We start from the raw sequence: 21,625 nt of genomic DNA, 5'->3' as shown, positions 1-21,625 counted from the left end.
CCCTTGTGTCATGTGGAGTCTAAAACACCCCTGATTAAACCCCACTCATCTCCTAAAAGTATCTTCTTGCAGCTTTGGGGGTAGAGGTAGACATGACTATAAAGTCACGTATGAAGGACTCCTTGTAAGATGTTGTGTTCTGCTAGATAAAACCTGGTACTTGCTCACAGCTCAATTGGAATAAGCCTTTACTTTTTATTGGATTTATTTATTTACATTTCAAATGTTACCCCTTTTCTTGGTTTTCCTTTTGCAAACCCTGTATCCCCTCTCTCTGCTTCTATGAGAGCTCCTCCAACCCCCACCTACCTGCCTGCTCCTACCTCACAGCCCTAGCATTACATACTACATTGGCGAATTAAGCCTTCACAAGACCAAGAGCTTCTTCTCCCATTGATGCCAGACAAGTAGCATCCTCTGCTACTCTTTTCAAAATTGTCCTAGTGGTCATAGATGTTCCACGGATGCCATTGACCCAAGGGAGATTATTAGAATAATGGATGGACTTAATTCTTATTATCACAGGCTGTCTTTGTCTGTTTCTCATGTTTTTCCGTACTCAGACTTTTCAACATCCTACTTTGAACAAAGCATATGGTATGAAAAAAAATCTCATAATTTTTCTTAGAATTCCCCTCAAGATGGGATGCTCAAGTTTGGGGCATAAATCCAAAGTCAGTATCTGTACATATGTCACCATCTCCTTCTTGCCTCTTTTAGAAGAATTGTGCTTTATGGAACAGGAACCTAGAGTTATATGGGCTTTGAAGTTGTTGCCATGGGATAGAGCCTAAACCTTTTTATGTTGGTTAGTAGCTCTATTTAGTCAGATGTCAAGGGTATATATTAGCAAATGTAGCAAAGAACAGTAAGGACAAGAGAACACGTGGACTGTTGGACCACAACTGATAGTTCTGCTGAGCAAAGACCATTAGCATGAGACATCATATAAAACTGTGGTTAAAGGTCAATCTGGGAAAAATTGTAGTTAGATGAGTTTGCATACAAAGTTTAAAATAGGAAACTGTGTATATAGGAGTTTTGGGGAACCCAAGGAATCTTCTTGAAGTGGCAGTTAAGGTTGGTTTACCTTGAACTGGCTACGGTCCCACCTTTTGGTTCACCTATTGAATGTTAGAACCAGTGAATCCCCATACAAGATGGTTCTAAAGCTTTTTTCAATTCAGTATTAATTTGAACTCCTGGTCTTATTTTAGATGCCTCTGAAACCTGATTACCTTCATTATTGCCTAGATCACATGCTTACTAGTAAGGTTTTTTTTAACACCAAACTAACTGCCCACAAGACTTGGATTCCTGTCTATACTCTGTATCTCTGAAAGAAGTAAAACAGGCCATGTTTTATTCCCTCCATCTTTAGTCTGGACTATGATATTTTTAAGTTTCATGTTGCCTTGTTGTTAAACTTTGTCCTAGGCCTGCCTTCTAGTTTTGTTTGTTTGTTTGTTTGTTTGTTTTAGCCTTTGGTAATTAGAGAATGTGGATTCCCAGTAGTGACAGGCACATAGAAACTATGTGTTTGAGATTGTTAATACCACGTCTTAACTAGGGTTCAACATATTTGCTAGGGAAGTAGCAAGTTATTTTCTGGACATACTTTTGCTCATGTTATTTGATGATTACTGGTCCATTGTGATTCTCCTCCACTTTGGGACAGAACATGTTCCCTTGTTGCTGTGGTTTCTCTGTGTTTTCTACTGTCTATGTTCATCTAATAATTGGGTGTTTGTCTAAAATGTCCATGGGATTAGAATATCATGTGGCTAAGACAAGGGAGAGAGAAGAAAGGAGATTTGAAAAGCCCATAAAAACAAGTTAATTTCTGATGCTAGGCTAGGTGGCTAATACAGAAAAAAAAAAACAACAAAGATTGGCTGTTAGCTGATAAGAAAAATGAACAAGATCCTTTTTCCATTTAGCCTTGTGTATATCTGACCTTTTGTTTTGCAGCTGTCAGAGTGGCCTAATGACCAACATGTTGTGTTTAAGAAACAATTGTCAACAGTCTGCATAATCAAATGTGTATAATACCACATTAGTAGTATGTGTTTAGTAAAATGATTGGAAGAGAGGATTAGATGTAAATGGGGAATAAGTTTCAGATAATTATTTAGATATAAAGACTGCAAACATACCATGTAAAATCACCAATTTTCTTATTTATTGTGAAGAACAAGTAAATTTCTGCCTTTTGTAATACTTAAAATCCTGTAGGTATGCATGTTTCCAAGACGTTTTAAACTCACAGTATGTCTTCTGTCCTAATAGGTTGTTCTCCCTTGGCATACATTGCTGAGTTGGAAAACTGCTTCACTTGCATTTAGCGTTCAGCGTCATTTTCTGGTAAGTTGAGTTTTCTTGCAATCTCCTGTACCCTTAGAATGGGCCCAAAAGGAATCTCTCTTGGATAGTCACCTTTTACTGAAACTTCCTTTGGCATGATTTCTTCATGGGTATGTGTTCTGGTTTTCTTCCACTTAGGACATAGGATATTATTTCTGAGACTTTGTCTATATAACCCAGACTGGTTATGAATGTCCTGTTTATCTGAAGGTGACCTTGGTATTTTTTTATTCTCCTGCCTCTGCTTCCCAAAAGTTTGGATTACAGGCATGAACTCATACACTTTGGAAACCAATGTGGTATTCTTGATTCCCTATATATTCTGTGCATTGGGTATGGAGGTACAAAGGTGCTGCTAGAGTATCAGGGAAGTGAGGGTCTTCCCACGCGGTGATGTTCTGTGAATTTAAGGCAGGGAAAACCACACGTGGAAATGATTTAAATGAAGTGAGACTTGAATAGTTTTTTTAAAGAAGTAAAATTAAGACAATCAGGAGAACGTTTTAGGAATTCCAGGCAGAAAGGAAATAATATAAGAGGCTGGGTCTCAGCGTCATCACCATGACCCAGGTAAAAGAAAGCCAGGAAGGATAGTGCCTATTTACAACCCTACAACTAGAAAGGCGGAGACAGAAAGATCCCTGGGTCAGCCAGCCTAGTGTAGTGTGTCACCTATACCAGTGAAAGACTCTGTCTTAAATACAAGGAGTGGTTACACAGCCTTAAATCCCAGCACTTTAGAGTCAAAGGTCAAGGGATTGCTTGGTGTAAGTTTGAGGCCAGCCTGGTCTACATAGTGAGTTCTAGGTCAGCATGAGATTCATAGTAGAACCAAGTCTCAAAAATAAAAACAGGTTGGGAGAGATGGCTCAGCACCTAAGAGAACTGACTCTTCTTTTAAATGACTTAGGTTTGATTCAATACACTATACGCTACCTCAAAACTCTGCACAACTTCAGTTATAAGGGATTCCAACATCTTTTTCTGGCTTCTGGATACCAGGCATACATGGTGAATAAATATGTGTGCAGGCAAAACACAAAATAGTAAAAATGTTAGAATATAGTGGAGGGTAGGTGGCTCCTGAGAAACAACACTCAAGGTTGACCTTTGACCTCCACACCCACTCATACACAAACAGCACCAATCTCTTCACACAATACAAAAAGAGAGAAAATACTATGAGACAATGAGATGGCAGACAGCACACAGACTGTGGGAACACAGAGATTGGCTTTTATTTAATTAATACATTTTCCCTTGGACTGCTGTTCTTTGTGTTACATGCTCAATAACATGTCTGAGAGAGAGCAGGAGCTTTTAACTGACTTTTGTTTGTTTGTTTGTTTGTTTGGCCCATAGTCGACTAAATATGAAAAGGTATTCTGGTTAATAAGTGAATAAACAAATACAATAGTTAGAAATAAGGCCTACAAAATACTAGGATGATAGGTTACAGTAGGGAAAGCAAATGTCAAGAATTTTTCTTGTGCTGTATAATAAATACATGCTTTTTCGGGAGAGAACATTCTTTAATGAAATAATCATTTTATTGTTTGAAAATTACCTATGCATTGTTTTCAGCTATGTCTTATTAGGAGCACTAACAAAATCATTTTCAAACAATGAAAAAAAAAAAACGTGTTCTGCCAAATCTCTCTCAGACAGTACAAAGCTTAAGTAGTTCACAGAAACAATTTGCTAGTCTAGAGAATTCTTCTATTTTGGTCAGGGCCTCCGATGGAGTGATTTATGTGCAGCGTGTGTCAAGAGGCAAAGTAATGGCATTTCTCTGCTGTACAATGACTTGGATGTGTGCTGAGTGTGGAAATGTACCTTTAAACCAGACAGGCAAGAAGGAAATCTGTCTTGATCCAGTCATTTTGAAGAGCCATGCACACTGAGGCTGAGAACAAACATAATGACTAGATTTAATTGCTAATTCTCTAGAGGCAGTGTACCTCTTGATGTGTTGACCTTTAACCCAAACTTGAAGGGTAGCAAAAAGGAGAGGGTGGTTTCTTCTCTCGTTTCATCAGCTCTCACTTGTCTGCCCCTTATACCTGATCCTGTCTGCTTTCAACCCAATCCACATACACCTAACATTCAGCTTTGTCCTCTGTTCTCGTTGCTTTCTTCCAGCTTGGGGGACAGGTTGAGAATGAATAGAAAAACACAAAGGAAAAGGAAAAGACAATAGGAGAAGGAACTATTTTAAGCTGTTGATGAGTGCTAGAAGTACAAGACAGAATTACAGCTAACGAAATAAGAGAGGTTCTCCATCAACTAATATTATTATAGCTCTGGTAATTTATGGAGCATGTCCCTATATATATTTTAATATTTTACTATGTTTCATGTATTTTGTGTATGTGTGATTATGTGAGCACATGGATGTATGTAAAGTGTGGCAGCAAGTCCTCTTAGCAACTGAGCCATGCCCCAGGCCCACATTTTCCTTTATTTAAATTTCCTGTCCTTGTGTTACTTTTATTTTTGTGTAGGTGTGTGTACATTTTTTTTTCTTTTTTCTTTTTCTTTTTTTCGGAGCTGGGAACCAAACCCAGGGCCTTGCGCTTGTTAGGCAAGCACTCTACCACTGAGCTAAATCCCCAACCCCAGGTGTGTGTACATTAAGTGCAGGTATCCACATTGGCCAGGATATAATATCATATCCAAGCAGGTGGAGTTAACATCAGTTGTGGGCTACCTGATATGAGGTCTGAGAACTGAACTGGGTCCTCTTTCCAAAAGCAGTAAACATTCTGAACTACTGAGACGTCTCTATTATTTCATCATTTTAAAAGTCCATGTTTATGAGCATACACTTCTTTATTCATACAACTCTGCTCTGTGTGTGGAGGGGTGTGTGTGTATATTTACTTTGGAATGAGTGGAAACAACAAGTTTTTAAAATATTTTTCTTAGTTTTACATGTTGCACCAGGACAACTAAGTGTCTAAATGTCACCGGAGAAAACCAAACTGATGATTGGCCCATGATACATTCATGCCTATCATACATTCATGCCTATGAGTCTGAGGCAGCCCTGTGGCTGGGAACTGCTTAAGGTTACCAGACCATTTGCTTTCCTGCTCTTCTACAATGCCTCCAGCACTGTCTTTCACTACAGATGTCTTTATAATTCTCCCTGAAAAGGAATTTTGTTTATTCTTTTCTCCCATCTAGCACACAGACTCTGTCCTTATCATTACCAGGCTTCACAAGTCTGAAGAAAGCCTACCTCATTACCACTGGTATAGTTAATCTGTTTCCTTTTCTGTTCTTTGAGGAGGCTGCTCTCTATATTCTCCCATCTACCCCCAACCCCCCTCCTGTCTGTGTGTGTGTGTGTGTGTGTGTGTGTCTGTCTGTCTGTCTGTCTGTCTGTATCAGTCTGTGTGTCTGTGTGTGTTTACATGGGCACTTGTTTATGTATGTATGCCTGTTGTGTATTTACAAATGTGGGTTAGCCTCAGGTATTGCTCTTCAAATGCCTCTCTTCTATTTTCAACCGCATCTCAGGAGCATAGACTAGTCTGCCTGGCCCCAGGGATTCTTCCTTTCTCTTTCACTGGTGAAACTACAAGTAGGCCCCATCATGCTTAGTTTGGTATATGGGTTCTGGAGATCAAACCAGGTCCTTGTGTATGCGTAGCATACAATTAACAAGCATGTCCACCCCTCCAAAAACACCTTTTCTTTAATAATTACCATCATATGTCCTATATGTTTTATGTATATATATTTTTGTTGGATTTTTTTAGATGCTGGGTACTGAACACTCGGCCTCACATACTCAACAAGCAATCTACTATTGAGCTAGATCCCTAACACTGTATGTAAATTTTCAGCTCTGCTACAATGAGTTTAGTAAAAGCCTGGTTTTTCTATTTCTTTATAATATTGTTTACCCACAATTATGCAGTGCTTTTCACCATTCTATATCTATTTTTTAATGAATTAATGGATGGATTAATGCAGAGTCACTTTTAAAACTGCTCATGGGTTTTTCAGAGTGCACCTTCTCATTTACCAAACCCAGCATATTCATGGACATTTCCTGCTCAGATTTAAGGCACACTAAGAAATTGTTAGCGGAAGTCTTTTATTTAGATTGTCTTGGGAGACCCAGTGTTCTCTATTAATTATGTATGCTCATTAATTATATTGTATCTAGAATCAAAGTCCCATAGAACGGAATCCTCAAAGACAGCTTTGATGATTTTTTTCAGTACAATTAACGGAATCTGATAATGCCACTAGCGTTTCCTAAACTCACTTAGATACTCGTCATTTAAAATAAATGCAAATTGAACTTGTTTTCATTTTCATGTTTTGCTTGGTCTCATTCGAAAAGATAGCCAGAAGTCTACATATATAGACTAGGTCACTACCTTTTAGAACCTTTATCATTTCTATCCAGTGAGGAAACTAAGCTGGGCTATACTAGCATATACTAGTTATATCTTTTCCCTATGTTTTCTGAATGTTCTGTAGTTGAGCATTTGCTTGGCAGGTGTGTGAGGACTTAAGTTCAATTCCCAGAATACTTAAAACATGGGTGAAATATCATAATTAAAACTTACCATCTCTGCCACAGCACCTTCCACATGTTAACCTACTCACTGAGATAAACAAGTACTTGATTTTATTTCAGATAATCACAGTTTACTCATGTCAGTGAAGGAGAATAGACAAATAATACTTTCTCATAGTCATCGCTTAGAAACAACCTTCTAGAGTTTATCTACCTTCCAACTGACTCTCGTCTCTGAATTTTGGATTTTTTGAGACAGAATCAGAGTATGTTATATCTCAGACAATCCTGAAACTATATAGCAAAGGATGGCCTTGAACAGGAAGCAATACTCCTGCCTCAGTCTCCAAAATGCTATGGTTTTTGGCATAAGCCACCACACCTAGCTTGTAGACTGCTTCTTGTAAAAGATTAAACCATTTACCTTTTTTTTTTGTTTTATTCTTTAGTCTTTTATTACAGTCTAGTTAACATTTTCCCAGTCTGTTCTCTGACTGTTCTTCATCCCATGCTTTCTCCCACCCCAACCCCATCTCCAAGAGGATGTCTACATCCCCCTAGCCCCGCCACACCAGACCTCCCCACTCTCTCAGGCCTCAAGTCTCTGAAGGGTTAGGTATGTCTTCTCCCACTGAGTCCAGACCTGGCAGTCCTCTGCTGTATATGTGTTGGGGGCCTCATATCAGCTGGTGTATGCTGCCTGGTTGGTGGCTCAGTGTCTGAGAAATCTTGGGGGTCCAGGTTAATTGAGACTGCTGGGTTGCCCTCCTCAGCTTCTTCCAGCTTTTCCCTAATTTAACCACAGGGGTCCCCAGCTTTTGTCCATTGGTTGGTTATAAATATCTGCATCTGACTCTTTCCACTGCTTGTTGGGTCTTTCAGAGGGCAGTCATGGTAACTCCCTTTTTGTGAGTGCTCAAGAGCTTCAGTAATGGTGTCAGGTCTTGGGGTCTCTTCTTGAGCTGGATCCCAAGTTGGGCCCATCACTGGACCTCAGACTTTATCCATTTGTCCCTGCCATTCTTTCAGACAGGGATAATTCTGGGTCAGAGTTTTTGACTGTAGAATGGCAACTCCATTCCTCCACTGTATGTCCTGTCTTCCTACTCAATGTGGACTCTCCCCACTGTAGGCCCTTTCATCTAATGTCCTTCCCTTTGAGTCCTGAAAGTCCCTCACCTCCCAGGTCTCTGGTACATTCTTGAGGTTGCTCCCCCATCTCCTACCTCCTGATTCCATTCTTTCTGCTGCCTCTCAGGGCTTCAGTCCTAGCCCCTCCCCAATATCTGTCACGTTTCACTCTTCCCCTTCCTGTCACCTTTCCCAACCAGGTTCCTCCCTTCCACTCTCCTCATATCAGCTGGTATAGGCTGTCTGGTTGATGGCTCAGTGTCTGAGAGATCTTGGGGGTCCAGTTTAATAGAGACTACTGATCCTCCTACAGGGTTGCCCTCCTCCTCAGCTTCTTCCAGCTTTTCCCTAATTTAACCACAGGGGTCCCCAGCTTCTGTCCATTGGTTGTCCTGTGATTGCTTTCTTCCTTCCAAGTGGGATTGAGGTATCCTCACTTAGACCCTTCAGCTTGTTGACCTTTTTGAGTTCTATGGATTGTATCCTGGGTATTTTGTATTTTTTGGCTAATATTCACTTATGAGTGAGTACGTACCACGCATGTCCTTTTGGGTCTGAGTTAAATCACTCGGGATGATATTTTCTAGCTCCATCCATTTGCCTGCAAAACTCAGGATGTCTTCATTCTTAATAGCTGGATAGTATTCCATTGTGTAAATGAACCACATTTTCTGTATTCATTCTTCCATTGGGTGACATCTGGGTTGTTTCCAGCTTCTGGCTATCACAAATAAGGCCACTATGAACATAGTGGAACATGTGGCATGATATGGGGCATCTTTTGAGTATATGCCCAAGAGTGGTATAGCTAGATCTATTTCCAATTTTCTGAGGAACCTCCAGATTGATTTCCAGAGAGGTTTTACCAGTTTCCAATCCCACCAGCAATGGGGGAATTTTGCTCTTTCTCCACATCCTTGCCCACATGTGCTGTCACTTGAGTTTTTGATCTTAGGCGTTCTGATTGATGTAAGGTGGCATCTCTGTTGTTTTGATTTGCATTTCTCTGATAAATAAGGACTTTGAATATCTCTTTAAGTGCTTCTCAGCCATTGGCGATTCCTCTATTGTGAATTCTCAGTTCAGTTCTATACCCCACTTCTTTTATTGGGTTGTTTGGTTTTTTGGTGGTTAGTTTCTTGAGTTCTTTATATATTTTAATTATTAGCCCCCTATTGGATATGTGTTTAATAAAGTTTGTCTTCAATCTGTAGATTGCTGATTTGTCCTATTCACCATATTAAACAAAAGCTTTCCAGTTTCATGAGGTCACATTTATCCTTGATGTTAGAGCCTGAGCCATTGGAAGTCTGTTTAGGAAATTTCCCCCTGTGCCAATGAGTTGGAAGTTCTTTCCCACTTTCTCATCTATTAGATTCAGCGTATTTGGTTTTGTGTTGAGGTCCTTGATTCACTTTTACTTGAGCTTTGTACAAGATAACAAATATGTATCTATTTTCATTTTTCTACACACAGATTGCCAGGTAGACTGGCACCAATTATTGAAGATGCTTTCTTTTTCCCATTGTAAACTATTTGTTTCTCTTTTATAATGAACTCCGTGAGAATGACGATGGTTTAAATGATGAAGTCATTTATTTTCAAGTGTTTCTTCCTTTTGAAATCATGAAAGCATGAACAACAGAAGACGGAAATGCAGCATAGAGTGTGTGAATGTTTACAACATAGTGTAAATCCTGAATGCAGAATTATGAACCCAGGCATTTGGAGGTTTCTTGGGCTTTATAGATATTGAGGGCAAATCTCTTCCTCAAGTTTTCCATAAATATGAGGCTAAGCCAGTACATTGTGGACTTGAAGTAGAATGTCAAGTACCTTAACACAGGAAGATATTCTGTGTCTGTCTTCTGATTTTCTCTGTCTCTAAAATACACACACATACGCATGCGTGTGCACTTTGTATTGTAGGTATGTATTGTGTCAAGTCCTAGAAATGGTACCAAAAAGGTATTTTTGTGGCTCCTTCGTTCTTATTGGACAGAAACTTTTCTTTCGTTGTGACTTGTGAACACTGGTGGTTTAATTTAAATCATTAAATATATTGATTCTTTCTATCCTTTGTGTTTATAGAGAAATGTTTTCACTGTTCAGCATTGAAAATATGTTCAGAATATCATAATGTGAAGCATAGCTCAATAAACACCTGAAGAAAGAACAATATGTGAAAACTAGTAAATTAGCAATGAAGCAACAGTTCTACTGGATGTTTTATTTTATTTAAAAAAAAAAACAACCAGTGGCCAACTTCCAACTTCTGCCTATCTCATGTCATTCCTTCAGCCTTGACAGAGGTCATAAAATTTTGTAAGTTTCTGGCTATGCTTTGAGAACATCAGCTAGCCTAATATATTGTGTTTGCATTCAAGCAATCAAACCTGAGATACTTGAGTTTATACAAAATTCAATAAAAGCTCCTGGGTTTTCATAACTTTGACATGTAGTTATCATTGTAGGCTTTTATTCAGTTTGAAGCTAGCTGGGAAGAGAAATGTCACTATTCTGAGGCTTTCCTTCAGCTGCTTAGAGTGTGCACATAGTGGCTCGTGGAGAACCAGCACTCTAGTTTAAAATCCGTTAAACAAGTCCAAGGCAATCCTTAACAGCTTTGAGACTTGAGATGGAACACAGAGCTTTTATGTTTAGCATATGCTGGAGAAGTGGCAGTGCTTATTAGACAGCTCACCTATTGGGCAGTAAAGATGAGCATTGGTCTTTTTCAAACTCAGTGAGGTTAAGGAAATGTCCTTTATTCAAGAATGAAGTGTATGTCAAACTTTAAGGAAATATTAAAAATACAGGTAGTTTCATAAGTACATCCCCTGTCTTTTGTTTTGTTTTCTATGAGATATGGTCTCTATACAGCCCTGGCTATCCTATAACTCATTACATAGACTGGGCCAGTGTCAAAACCACCTGCTTCTGCTTTCAAAGTGCTATGATTAAAGACTTGTGGTGTTATGTATAACTTTTAATTGTTTTTTGAAGACAGAGAGTAGAAATACTAAAAGAATTTAGATTATTGTATCATTAGAAAGACAGAACACCATATTTTGGGAGGACAGTGTTTCCCTTATAGTTCATGCTGGCTGGAATTGTATTCTATTGTACTCTTCTATGCCTGGTTAATCTGTGTGTGTGTGTGTATGTGTGTGTGTGTCTGTGTTTGTGTGTGTGTATATATGTGCGTGTATGTGCATGCATGCACACAAACTGATCTGGGGTTGTAGAAACTATGAAAGTACATCTGAACGTTAAGTTGTAGGTTTTGTTGAATGTTTAAACAAACTAAAGAACAATTAAAACTGTTGTAGAGAGAAAATTGTTTAAAGCCTTACGTAGCATCCACAGAACAACAGTGAACTGTACATAATCTAGAGATTTGAAATCAGATGTGGTGCATACCTTTAATCCCTGCACTCAGGAAACAAAAGCAGGTGGAACTGTGGGTTCCAGGCCAGCCTAGTCTACAGAGTAATTTCTAAGACAGCCAGGGCTATACAGAAAAACCTGTCTTGAACCTCCCCATCCCCAAATGTAGAAAACTTAAATTTGCTGCTATGCTTAAATGTTATATCGAAAGTTTTTGCTGTGATAAATATAATCATTATTTGACTTGGGGCCATGTGTACTTATTTATTTCTTTAATGTATATGAGAACCCTGTAGCTATCTTCAGACACACTAAAAGAGGGCAGTGGATCCCATTACAGATGGTTGTGAGCCACCATGTGTTTGCTGAGAATTGAACTCGGGACCCCTGTAAGATCAACCCTCATCTCTCCAGCCCCTATGTGTACTTATATATATGTGTGGCCACAACTACTTCACTGAGCAAAACAGAAGTTTTCCTTGATTCTGACAGTTTGCTGAGTTAGCTAACAACATAGGGAAGACTAAGGGAGAATATTAACTATTTAGGAGAAAACACAACTTATAATGAATCACTGAACTTGTTTACTGGTGTAAACATTTGTACTGATGTCTAATATAATTAATTCAAAATTTCTTCCAGATTACTCTGGAATTTTTAAATTTCAGTAATTGAATATATCTGATCCTTCACTGGTTTTGTAAAAGTAGTTTTAGATTCTGAGGATTGACAATGTATTTTTTTTTTTTTTTGCATTTGAAGCATGTGCTATAACATACAGGTAAACTTAACGTTCCCCACTGGCTTTGAATAGAGAGAACCCACTTGGTAAATGTGCAGAGCTGGCTACCAAAATCATTTTAGTTAGAAAGCTATTATTTTTTAACTTTTGCAATGAAGGGTAAAATGTGTGGAATTTCCTCAGTGCCAAGTAAAAGAAGATGATGTAACTGGCACTGGAAGGAGGTAAGATAGATTTACTCAGTATCCCATATATGAATCCTTTATTCATCACGAGGTAGCCATCTGCAGTCGGGCTATTAATGCTTCTATTTGCTTAATGATTTGGTTTCCATGTGAGTTCCTTCTGTGATGGAAGATTAGCAAGCACGTTATCTGTATATACACAAGATACTGTGCAGCTATGTCTTAAAAGTCATCTAAGGGTTTAGGATTTCCACTGGAAAGGTGAATTTAATTAGAATGGAATGCAATATTGCAGAGGAAAGGAGATTCAGTGTATAGGAATAGAGTTTGGGTTTTATATAAGCATTTCTCTCAGAACTAAAAGAGCTTTTCTTGGAATTTTTAAAAATCATGTTTTGGGGTTATAATCAAGATTTTTGTCTTCTTACCATGGCTTTTTCTCCAATGGTGTTGATTAGTCACTAAAAGGTTAGAACCCAGAACATGAGCGATTTTTGTATAAAGTCAACATTAAAAAATAGTCATGGTATATAAAAAGTTACATACTATTTCTTTGTTCTCTCCTTAGGTGAACTTAGGAAACAAACTAAACCGTCAAGATTGCTAGTAACCAAGAAACGTGTGTTTATTTGCCAAGAAAAAAAAGTATGGATCCTGTATTGATACATGCTCAAGTCCAGCTGTGGAGTGCAAAGGCAGGAATGTCCAAGTCAAGAAATGCATTCATTGAGACATTTATAGGCAAAAGGGAAGTTAAACTTATTCTCTATTTCAGCACTGGAAAGATCAAGGCTTTGCAACTATACAATAATATTAAAAGTGTGGTCCTTCGAACCTATGGCGAAGACCAGAATTACCTACATCTGACTTTTAAAAATAATGATTTCTTGTTTGTCGAGAAACTCACCACCATGGATGCCAGACGACTGAAAAGATTTTTGGACAAAATCTATCAAAGTAATCTTCGGGCAGCCAGGAGAAGTGATGAGAGACCTGGTGATCCTAGCACGAGTGCACAGGAGTTGAGCTCTTCCCCACCGGAAGGTCATCTGAAAGCAAGTAGTGCGTGCTTTGAATCAGCCAAAGAAAGCGAAATGTGCTTGTTTCGTCAGTTGCCTTTACTTCCGCCCTCATCAGCCTCACTTAATGCAGTAGGATTATTAGAATCACAGTTCATGAAGAGGAAAAGATTTTTTCTTGGTGCAGAAAAGGAAAAACAGAACCTGAAGGGCAGTACCAGAGAATTTGAGACAAATTTAGTAGTGTCCATATCTAATGAAAAGGGGAAAGAAAGGGGTGTGAGAGCGGTAGAAATCAGTAAGGCAGGGTTTGGATTTCCATTTGAGACCAACTATCCCGAGGAGGGTAGTGTGAATGTTCGTGATCTTAATGATCTCATTACAAAATTATTTTCACCATTACTGTTTGAAACGCACTATATTGAGAATGGGCTAGATTGGCATGAGTATATGGAGACATTTTTACTTGACCCAGAAAAGTCATGGCAAGGCCTACCTAATGTTGGAAATACCTGTTACATAAATGTTGTATTACAGTCTCTATGCTCAATTCCGCTGTTTGTTAATGACTTATTCAATCAGGGCTTCCCATGGATTAAACCTCCCAAAGATGACTTTAACATGCGCTTGATGCAACTGCTGGTTTTGAAAGATATTTACAATGCAAGAACCAGACAAAAGTTACTTATAGGTATTACAAAAGCCCTCCCAATATTTGGCGAGGTCTTTGCAGCTGACAGGCAGAATGATGCTCATGAATTTTTGAGTCTCTGTTTAGTTCAGTTGAAGGAGACTGTCCAGAGAGTAAACATGATGTGGCAATCTGAGAATGAATCAGGAGATTATTATTTACTTAGAGAGATTTTTGCTAATTATACTAGCATCAACAGAACACCTGTTTGTCCTGTTACCAACAATTTTGAATTTGAGTTGCTGAGTTCCATCTTTTGTAAAGCCTGTGGCCTGACTGTTTTTAAGAGAGAACCAAGTAGATATCTCTCTATCAACATTCCTCAAGGAATGAAAGACCAAAACATGTCTATCCAGTCCAGTTTAGATCTTTTCTTTAGGGCAGAGGAGCTTGAGCATAGGTGTGAAAGGTGTTTGTACAATAAATCTGTTGCATTGCACAAGTTTGGCCGGCTACCCAGGGTTATTATTGTTCACCTGAAACGCTACAGCTTTAGTGAGTCCCGGATAATGAACAAAGATGAGCAGCACATTGTTATTTCCAAGTACTTACGGCTGTCTTGTCACTGCAACAAGAACACAAAACCTCCCCAGCCCCTTCTCCCAAATGAGCATGTTAAGAATCTTGACTTACTAAGACCCCTTGAAGAGTTGGGTTCAGAAATACTCAAATTATCAAGTAATTCAGGGAGGACCTCAAGATCCAAGGTTTTCCCGACTGTAAACATCAGATCAGACAAGGAGTTAGAAGTACAAAATGGAAAGAGAGTCTCTGAAGTGTCGAGTGGGTCAGCGCAGCAGGAAGATGCAGGGAAAGGTGCAAATGTGGTCAGGTCAGAACTTACAAATGAGACTGAGACAATCAAACACGAGAAAGAGTATGTACTTAGTGATTTAGATTCTGGTAGCATCAGTGAGGAGCGATCACAAAAGTGCCAAGAGGCTGAGAAATGCAATAAAGAGGCACTTCCTCAAAGCTGTCCAAAACCCAGCTCCCAGGAACAGACAGAAAACCTTGGGAAACCTGCAGTGTCACATACCCAGAATGGTAGTCTAAGTTCACAGGGCTCATCAGATTCCAGTAAGAGCCCTGGATGCAATGATGTTTTCGATAAGGCAAAGCCTACAAGCAAGGTGGAGCCACAGAAGTTAAATCAAAAAGAAGATAACATTTACAGGCTTGTTAGTATTATCAACCATATTGGGAACAGTCCCAATGGAGGCCACTATATCAATGATGCCTTTGACTTCAGGAAGCAGAGTTGGTTCACTTATAGTGATCTACAGGTGACAGGTATACAAGAGGACCTTGTATATAAGGCTAGGCTTTCTACTGGATATGTCTTCTTTTACATGCATAATGATATCTTTGAAGAGCTCTTGGCAAAGGAAGCTTGGTCTACTAGCACGTCCAAGGGTTAGTAAGAACAGCATATGCCTCACAGAACATGTCTACCCAAATGCCTCACTTAACCTAAAAATAATTAGCCCAGGACCAACACCTTAATAAACATTTAGAGAGAAAGTTCCTTTTCGACTGTGACCACATCAGTCTTATCATTACAGCTCATGCTAATGAGTGTTCTTCTCTCATACAAATTTGGAACTGTACCTTTTGTATAACTTTGTCAGAAAATTTATTACTGACAGTGAGATTTTCAATATTTGCTCTGGAAGTTATATAACCCAAAATTGCCATTCTATTGATTAAAATGGCTTATTTGCACTCAAAAACATTCCAGTAAAAGGTACATTTTCTCTCTGCCTTTCTTGGAGGGTCAGCTTAAGAAGTTATAATGAAAAAGCTTTTACATAACAGAACCAAAAAAGCACATGCCCAGACACACCACAGTTCAGATGAGTCTACCCAGCACTGTTACCCTAGCCTGCTGCTCTCTTGTTATCTCTCCATTAGAAATGGTTTAGTGTCCTAATTCTCTCCTGGCTTTCTCACAGTGGATATCATTTAATGGTGGAGCTGAAGTGAGGAGAGAGGAGAACATTTTTTGGCTTCACATATTGGGAAAATATTCAAAAAGGTGGGGAGGGACACATTTCCCTTTTTTCATTTTTGAGGGTTTTCGTTATCACTGAACAGTGTTCTTACTGAACCCAGGCTTCAGTTATGATACTGTTGAGTCCACTTTCTAGTGTCTGTCTTTAGTTGTCTTTAATTGGGTTATTTTCTTAATAGAAAAAATTCTACCTCTGGAATTAATGTTGAAGGAGCTTTGCGTGTTCTCAGGGGTGACGATATCCTCTTGGAATGCTCTATTTGGGATGGTTGACACAGTCCATGTATTAGCTGTCCAGAGTAGATCAGTTGAGAGCCTGCTGATAACACTGGAGCATCTTGGTCTGCAGATGTAACTCATCTGGATGATATTGATACTGCTTGAACTTTGATTCCACCTCTTCAGCAGCATTCTGATACTTCTAGGTGATGACTTTGTAGAACTCTGAGCTTCTCTCCAATCTGACCTGCTGCTCTTTGATAGAGCATCCTGCTTCCTTATCACCTAACCTTTTCTTCCAGCAGCCAAGCTGGATGCTTTGCCTTTGAGTGTTCCTCCTCACTGGATATCCTCACAAATAATAGCTCTGGTAACTGCTCATTGACTGCAGCCCTCTCATTCAAGGTTCCTGGCTTGCGTAAGGAATCTATGGTTTTTTTGGTTACTCATAGGCTCCAATGACAGTTGCTCAAAAATGGAAGCACTATAATAAATGCTGTAATACCACTGAGATCTTGAGAGAAAGTGAGAAGATTTTTTGTTCTGGTCAAATATATTTTCTGGAAATCAGATTCCTTTCACCACAGATTCTCTTTCTCATCCATCTTGAAGGCGCTTCTCCTTTGTTCCCACAGAGTCTGAGCATGGACTCACAAGCACATCAGGGCCGAAGTAGAAGCCTGGACTCTACTCTTTGCCAAATAAGAGTAAGGCCACCCCATTGTTTATATTCTAATGTGGCTTTGAGTGACCTGATCAGTGCAGGAAAATGGAAACTCATGGGATATGTGGACTCTGCTGCTGATTTACTAATCCCCAAATTCAAGACAGATTACAGTAATCCAACGGACATTCTAATGCTCTATTAATTTTAGGAGTTTCTGCTTTTGTATGTGCAGTACCTTTTACTGTTTAATTGCTCATTTCATAGAAAGTTTTTCTAGCCTTTTTATTTCTTCTATGACATTTCCTATGAAAACACAAATATTCTTTTGTTAGTCAGAATTTGGTTTTATAAAAATTATTGGGATCCTATCAACTGAATTCAACAAAATCCTGGCAATATACCTTAAGTGAAGCTGATAATCATTGGGATCTACTTGGACATGAATAGATGACACTGGACACTAAACAAGTCCTCATTTTCCTCAGAGGCAAAGGTGTGCTGGGTATCCTCAGACCTTGACCATAAGAATGGAAAGGCTGATTTATGCTCAAGGAATTGGCATGTTTTTCTGTTTGTCAGCCAGCAAGTATCCTATTGGTCCTTGGTGATCTGAGCCCACTTTACCATTTCGATCTTCTCAAAGAGGCACTTGGGTAACATCAAAGGACTTTTATATACCAGGACTTGATCTACAACACTGAACAGTTTTGTGCATTCAACATAAGAAGAGGAGTTAGAGATTTTTTTGTACATCTTTGCAGCATGGTATTCTGTTCCTTTAACGAGTACACAATACCTGCTTTGACATGGATTAGTAGTAAGACCTAAAAAAATCTAACTTGACTAAGAAGCTTTGCTATAACATGAAACAATGTCTAAGGTATGATCTGGCATGTGGGGAGGGCCATGTACATCCTAGGCGTGATTATCTGTAAACACTCAGTAATCAGACTTAGCACTTCTAATGCTAAGCCTGAGCTTTCTGGAATGTCTTTTCTTGCCTTTGAAGCAATATGTCTATAATACTGTATATCTGTATTGATGTAGATGACTTGATTGTACTAATATGTTATCTTACATGTGTACAGGAATGGGTTTTCTATCCTACCTTGGCCATCTAATGTACCTCCTAGTGTATGGGGCAGTTTCAGTATAGTGGCAATACATCATAGGTGGGTTTTTTTTTTTTTTGAGATGTGGTTTTACTTGCCACTGTAGTCCAGGACTGGCCTTGAACTTACAGGGATCTACTTTCTTAAGCTTCCCAAGTGCTACTGTTAAAGGTAGAGGCCACCAGGTCTGACTTTGATAGCATTATTTCTAGAGGCCTTTTAAGGAGTGAATTAGAATTTAGGCCTTTTAGGGAAGTTAGATAATGCCCTGTTGTTTTTTAGTTTTGTGTATATGAGTGTTCTACATGTGCCCAAATATCAGAAGAGGGCCTTGGGCTCGTTAAAGATACTTGTAAGCCATCTATCCAGCCCTAGATAATGCTTGAGATTCTCTTCCTTAGGGTAGAGTGTAGAACCTACTAGAAAGTCTTTAAGTGATAACTGAGAGTAGAGTCTTTTAGATTGAATTACTCTCACAGATAAAACTATTGTAGACACAATGAGGTATTGTTTGATTTCTCTTAATACCGAGACAGTTGAGGATAATATTGAGAGTTTTAGGTAGAGAGGGAAACTCTCAACACTTGGGCTTCTGATCCAGTCTTTTGGTATCTTTAATTCTGAGCCCATGTACATACATAAACTTTAGAACAGGAGAGTATAAGAGAAACAGTAGGATATTGGGGGGGGGAGAGAAACAGTAGGATATTGGGGGGGTGATATGGGTGTGTGTGTTTTTTGGGGAGTATTTTAGTTTGTTTTTGAGGCATCCTTAGGTGGCCTTGAATTCATAGAGACCCATCTCTGCCTCTGTCTCCCACATGCTGGGATTAAAGGCATGCATTGTAACAGCTGGCCAAAAATTGTAATATACAAAAGATGAACATCTTTTGAGATTGCAAGATCATTTTGATGGGGAGTTTTTATACTGAAAATGTTCTTTAGCATATAGCACTTCTAAATATAGGGCAGCTAAAGGAGGATGTTTGGGTTGTATACTGCCTTTGTGTTATTTCAAATAAAATATTAAAAATTACACCATTCAATCAATAGTTTTATTTATTATAAATGTAAACAGTTCCTCCAGTTTATTGATCATATTTCTAGGTAATCCCAGAAGCAAAACACCTGTTGCTTAAATTTTTCTTTTTAAAAAAATTATAGCAGGTTAACACAAGAGCCTAAAATAACAGAAATTTTATTACATTTTTATTTTAGAAGTCAGGAGTCCAGATTTGGTGTCAGCAGGCTGAAACCAAGTTGCCAACAAAGCTACCATCATTGGTATTCTGAAGACGATTTGTTTTTCTAAACACCCACAGACCTTGGCACTTATCCTCATTTCTAAATCTTCAAAGTCAGCAATGCTGGACTGAGTTCTTAACAATGAAATGGCCCTTTTGTGTTTTTTTCTCATTTAACAACCATTTTGATTAGACTGGGCCCATGTAGATGGATTATGATAGCATTGTTTTCTGCTCAGAAACCTAAAATTTTACTACCTGTAACACTTGTTACCAGTGACTCAGATAGGTACTTTTCTTTGTGATATGCTATCATACATGGCCAATAGAAGTGAAGGAAATCACCACAAAGGCACACTGGCTTAGTATGAGGAAGTGCGGTTTGGGCCATCAGACCTCGTGAAGCTACTGAGAGTCCCCTCCCCCCAGCAGAAAAAGAAAAGGCAACTAAAGGTAACATCTATTAGAAAAATAAGGATTATAGTTAATTTGCATATTCCTATTCTATGCAGCATTTGTATATTTTTTACCATTCTGGTTCCGATTTCTGAGTTTTTGCACAAGTTTATCGTAGGCTAACTTATATGCTATTTAGGTAACACTACATACAATGGGAGCCTTACTGAATTTTACTGACTACAGTGGGCATGAGAATCTTGTAAAAGTGAGAACCTTAATAACAGGTAAGATTGGTGTATTCAGTTAGTTAGAAACAGAGAGTTTTGGTGCAAAGGCATTTGGATATATGTGCCAAGTAAGCCAATCAGCTAGGGTATGGGAACTGCTAGGTAGCGTGTATTCTTCCGCACCTTCAAGTATACCCAATTCAGCACATTCTCACAAACACAGGACAGAATGCTTTTGATCATTAGCTCTTGATAGAAATTATTTCATCTATACTGCAAGAGGAACTTCTTTTGCTTGTCCCAGTTGGTGATGGGCTGGGTATGCAGGTGTGAGAATACCTGATTATAGTATACTATCCCCAGACACAAACCCAGAATATGTGGTCCCTGGTGACCTACAAAACCTCAGGCAAACCTTGGAATAACTTTCCTCCTACATTCTTGAGGGCCCTGGCTTACAGCAGTGGACTGACTCCTTGCTCCAGAGCCTTTCTCATTTGCAGCTGCCTCATGCCCAGCCCTCCACATGGCAGCATGGAAAAATTTGTCCTTCCTGCTATACTAGCATTCCACGTCACTGGCCATGACGGTGCGTTGCCATTGGTTTTAACCTTGCTTGTGCCTTTTAGGATTACTGCTGGAAGCCCCTTTTGCATGCCAATAAATCCATACACTGGTCAAGGTTTTCCTGAATTCTGAATATATTCCTGTCCTACAGAGAGTGGATTCATGTTTGCTAGTTCAAGTAAAGTAACCTCTGTCATCAGTAGGCTGCCATTAAAGTTTCAGCACAGTTGAAAACTTGACCCTCAGGATAGGGACCCTTTCTAGATTTGGCCTATGAATGAGCTCCTCATACATACAATGTACAGGTTTTGTAAAAACAGTAAGGGTTTTCTTAATGTTGAACCCTGGTTTTAACTTCCTATCAGCTGGCAGATCCAGGCAGATCGGAATCCATGAGACATTCTACTTGTAATATTCAAAATTAAATCCAAAGACTTTAATGTGATATGATTTTTTGGGTTTTATTTGGTGTAGTATACTTAGGTAAAATGTTGCAGAGGTTGTTGGGTATAGAATCAAAGTACCCCAGTTGATATTTAATCTCTCTAAAAGGAGGTTGAGAGATAAGCAGTCACCTCATTTTCATGCTTCAATTTGCTCTGTTGATAACAGGAGAGGCTTCTGGCAGATGGTTTTATTAGGTGATTACAGTTCAGCCAAGATATGCATCGGTAACAGATACAGTGTACATCACTCTGGCACCTCCATTTATGACCTACCATCCTGGTTCATGGCTCTATTTTGACCCACCCACTAAAATATTTCAAAGGTGAAACCACAGAAATGTTTGTTTCTGTAACTTAAAAGTGTTTATGGCCTGGAGAGATGCATAAAGCACTTACCATACAAGCATAAGGTCTGGAGTTCGGATACCTGGCACCCACATGAAAGGCTGATCTGCAGAACAGGAGACTGGGTGGTTACCTATGGGAACAGGACAGGGGTGGGACATGAGGCAGTGGAGTCAATGTGACTAATCCAGGAAGTCCAACTACAGACACCAGCACCTGGCTGTAGATCTGACGGTACTGCCTAGTCCAGAGTTTATGTTTGAGTCAATCCCAAGCCACTAAATCAATGACCAATTGTATCTCGCCACACCTTCACTGTGCTC

The 21,625-nt window shown here is 39.1% G+C and overlaps 1 protein-coding gene and 1 pseudogene across 2 annotated transcripts in view; one reads left to right on the top strand and one right to left on the bottom strand.

Moving 5' to 3' along the window:
* Positions 1-19,120, top strand: part of Usp26 (ubiquitin specific peptidase 26) — a 46,812-nt gene extending 27,692 nt beyond the window's left edge. Inside the window, 2 exon segments of one of the 2 annotated variants that reach the window (NM_001433989.1) lie at positions 2,290-2,364; positions 12,921-19,120. In NM_001433989.1, coding sequence (NP_001420918.1) covers positions 13,000-15,483 — 2,484 coding nt within the window. In that variant the 5' untranslated portion in view covers positions 2,290-2,364; positions 12,921-12,999 and the 3' untranslated portion in view covers positions 15,484-19,120. 2 annotated transcript variants of the gene reach the window in all.
* Chchd3-ps1 (coiled-coil-helix-coiled-coil-helix domain containing 3, pseudogene 1) lies at positions 16,333-21,243 on the bottom strand (annotated as a pseudogene).
* Between the last annotated feature and the right edge of the window lie 382 nt (positions 21,244-21,625).

Source organism: Rattus norvegicus, chromosome X (genome assembly GCF_021556685.1).
Source record: "Rattus norvegicus strain SHRSP/BbbUtx chromosome X, alternate assembly SHRSP_T2T, whole genome shotgun sequence".
NCBI classification, from domain to species: domain Eukaryota; kingdom Metazoa; phylum Chordata; class Mammalia; order Rodentia; family Muridae; genus Rattus; species Rattus norvegicus.
Note: the sequence above shows the minus strand (reverse complement) of the source record. Positions and strands in the feature narration are given on the sequence as shown.